This window comes from Notothenia rossii, assembly GCF_949606895.1.
Source record: "Notothenia rossii genome assembly, chromosome: 11".
Taxonomy (NCBI): Eukaryota; Metazoa; Chordata; class Actinopteri; order Perciformes; family Nototheniidae; genus Notothenia; species Notothenia rossii.
In genome coordinates this window covers 25,122,659-25,125,257 of record NC_136910.1, presented here as the reverse complement: position 1 = coordinate 25,125,257, position 2,599 = coordinate 25,122,659, and the positions used below count along the sequence as shown (strand labels likewise).

Below are 2,599 nucleotides of genomic sequence, written 5' to 3'. Positions count from 1 at the left end.
CCTATAAAATGGAGAATTGCGGAGTCATAGTGCCACCTAGTGGTGAAAAACAATATATAACACATTTTTGATTGGAAGAAATGGCTTGTTCCCTCACACTGAAGAACTTCCACACTGACAACATCATCCGTGCTTCATAAAACCAGCACATGCATTAGTGTGCATTTTATTATCAAAAATGAAATTGGATAAATTAGACTTAGACCAGTGTGTCTCTAGTTTGACATGTAAAAACGGTTAGGATTCAGTACTTATATTGTTAAAACACAGACAATTACAAAGCGGTTTCTTTGTTTTCATAATACCAGTCATTAATGTGCCAATTTTGTCCCTTCAGGACAAGCTGAAGTCACTGGTGCAGGACTGGAGGATTCTTTCACTTCATCAGAAACAGGTTGGTTGCACAATCATTACATGTCCTTTATTCCTACAGTTACAGAGTGGTGCCGGTTTGAGTCCTGAAACTATAAATGAGTTGGCATATTACCACTTCCTGTTCTCTCGTTTAGAAGTCAGTGTTTTTTTTAAATGTGGCCTTGGTAAGGAGCCTGAAATAAGGTCTGTAGGTGACACAAACATATTTTGTTTTCCAAAAATGGGACAACGCCATTGCTGTTTGTCAAGGGAGCCCTTTCTATGCTAACGGCCAGATCGCTCTACAAAAATACTTCATCACTGCACCACTCTATAAGGCATTAATGCTGCTGCAAATGTGAAACAAGAATTGACCTGTTGCTCAGTATATTTATATCTCTTCTGTTTGCTCCTCATCTCAGATCTATACACAGCTGGCCCAGGACGACAAGATCCGCTATAATAATGAGATCAGGTCGTGGGAGGAGCACATGGTGGAGATTGGACGACCAGATCTGGTCCGAGTGAAGATCCTGCCTACCAAGAGGAAACCTGCAGCTAAAGCTCAAACAATCGAGAAAGGAACAAAGAAGGTTATAGCTACAGTGAAGAAGGCCACTGCAAGCAAAACTGTCCGCAGTACATGAACACATCAGTGTGTTCCTGTACCAAGAGGAAACAGTGTTCATGCTCTCCTTGCTTTTTGACAACGTTCCCAATTGTCATTAATGTTAGGTTCAACAGGGCAAAGCTTTTACATCATTCAGACGGATCAACATCATTTCACAGAAACCATTATCACCTGTGCACAGTGAAATGTAAAAATTGAAACCCGGAAAGCAGGATTATAACAAGCACAATGTGACTCTAATACTCATCCTGACTTATTGGTTTCTTAAATCCATTCGGTTGATAAAGTGCGATGGTTCCTGGCTAAGAAAGAGATGCAATATAATGATTTCATGGGCTTAGACATTTAAATCAAGTTATTAAAGGAGTTTCAGATAAGGTTTCTACATTTCTGTCTGCAGTGTGTAAAAGGTTTCATAGCCCCGAGTGTTACCACACTATACTTGAGCGAATATAAAGGTTACTGTTGCAGTCCCAAAGCAAACACTTTTTTGTTTAATTAAAAGAAAAAAGAAAATATATATTTACAGACACCGCTTCCCCTAAAGATGAGCCATGAATGCAACCTCACTGAAGTATATATCTCATCACTCTTATCGATGTAGCGTCACCTTTTACAGTCGCAACCTCAAACTGAAATACTGTTATTTTTCATGTATGCCATAATCATAGACAGTTGACTGACATTTTGGGTTTCAAAAATATACTTTTTTTTTGTTAAAGATTGTATGAGATGCTTTTTTCTTTTAATTGCTGTAAAAAAGCTGTTGTAGTTGATAATAAAATGTGCTTTTTCCTACTGCGCCTTCATCCACATGATTGTTTTGTTAACATAAATGCTCAAACACCCTTCATCTCTGGTATGTTTCAAAAGAGCCTTCCTTTATGCTTAAGCAAACTGCCTCAGTGAGACTATGCACATGTTTACGCTAGCAAAGCTACAGTCAAAGCTGAATTACAAAAGCACCCATGTAAACTTAATTTTCTAATAGGAGTCAAAGCCCCATTAAATGTGTCTGCTCAGGCTTGTTGGTTCAGAATGGCCAAAACACTCATAAGTTTTTGTTTCAAAGAGGGGCTCATGTTTTGGTCCCCTCTGGTCATCAGTACTGTAACTGTACGGATGAATGTGACACGTGTTAAAACACAACCTTCCCAATTTAGTTACATTTTTATAATCAAGAAGTTTCAGCCAAAGTCAAATCCAGACGTGTGTACAGATTTTCAATGACCTCACCAACCCAGCAAAATGTGTAACATACAGAGCAAAAACACAGCAGATTCTGTTCTGTGGGGCCTTTATAGTTCCATTTTTTCTGATGGCCATCACAATATGATCTTCAATGAAATTCAATTACCTTGAATCGTTGATCTGCATCAGTTCTAAAAATAATGGAATAAGCTATTTACTGCTTTGTAGCATCACATACCACACAATTTAGCTTCAAGCAAACATTAATGTTAATCAACAATGTTTTAAACAATTGACATTGTTCTGAAGGCCTCCAGAAACTAATAGTTTTACTGTGACAATTTTAAACACTGAAGGCCATCAACATCTGGATTTGCAGCTGCTTTGAAGATTCTCCATGAAGCTTCGAGGTGAACGTGTCTT

General features: G+C 38.2%; 1 protein-coding gene across 1 annotated transcript in view; it reads left to right on the top strand.

The window, feature by feature from the left end:
• tfam (transcription factor A, mitochondrial) overlaps window positions 1-1,783 on the top strand; it is a 13,508-nt gene extending 11,725 nt beyond the window's left edge. Inside the window, exons 5-6 of the mRNA XM_079659919.1 lie at window positions 242-394; window positions 777-1,783. Of these exons, the coding sequence (XP_079516045.1) occupies window positions 242-394; window positions 777-1,001 (378 nt within the window). The 3' untranslated portion in view covers window positions 1,002-1,783. The remainder of the gene's footprint in view (window positions 1-241; window positions 395-776) is intronic.
• Window positions 1,784-2,599: the final 816 nt, after the last annotated feature.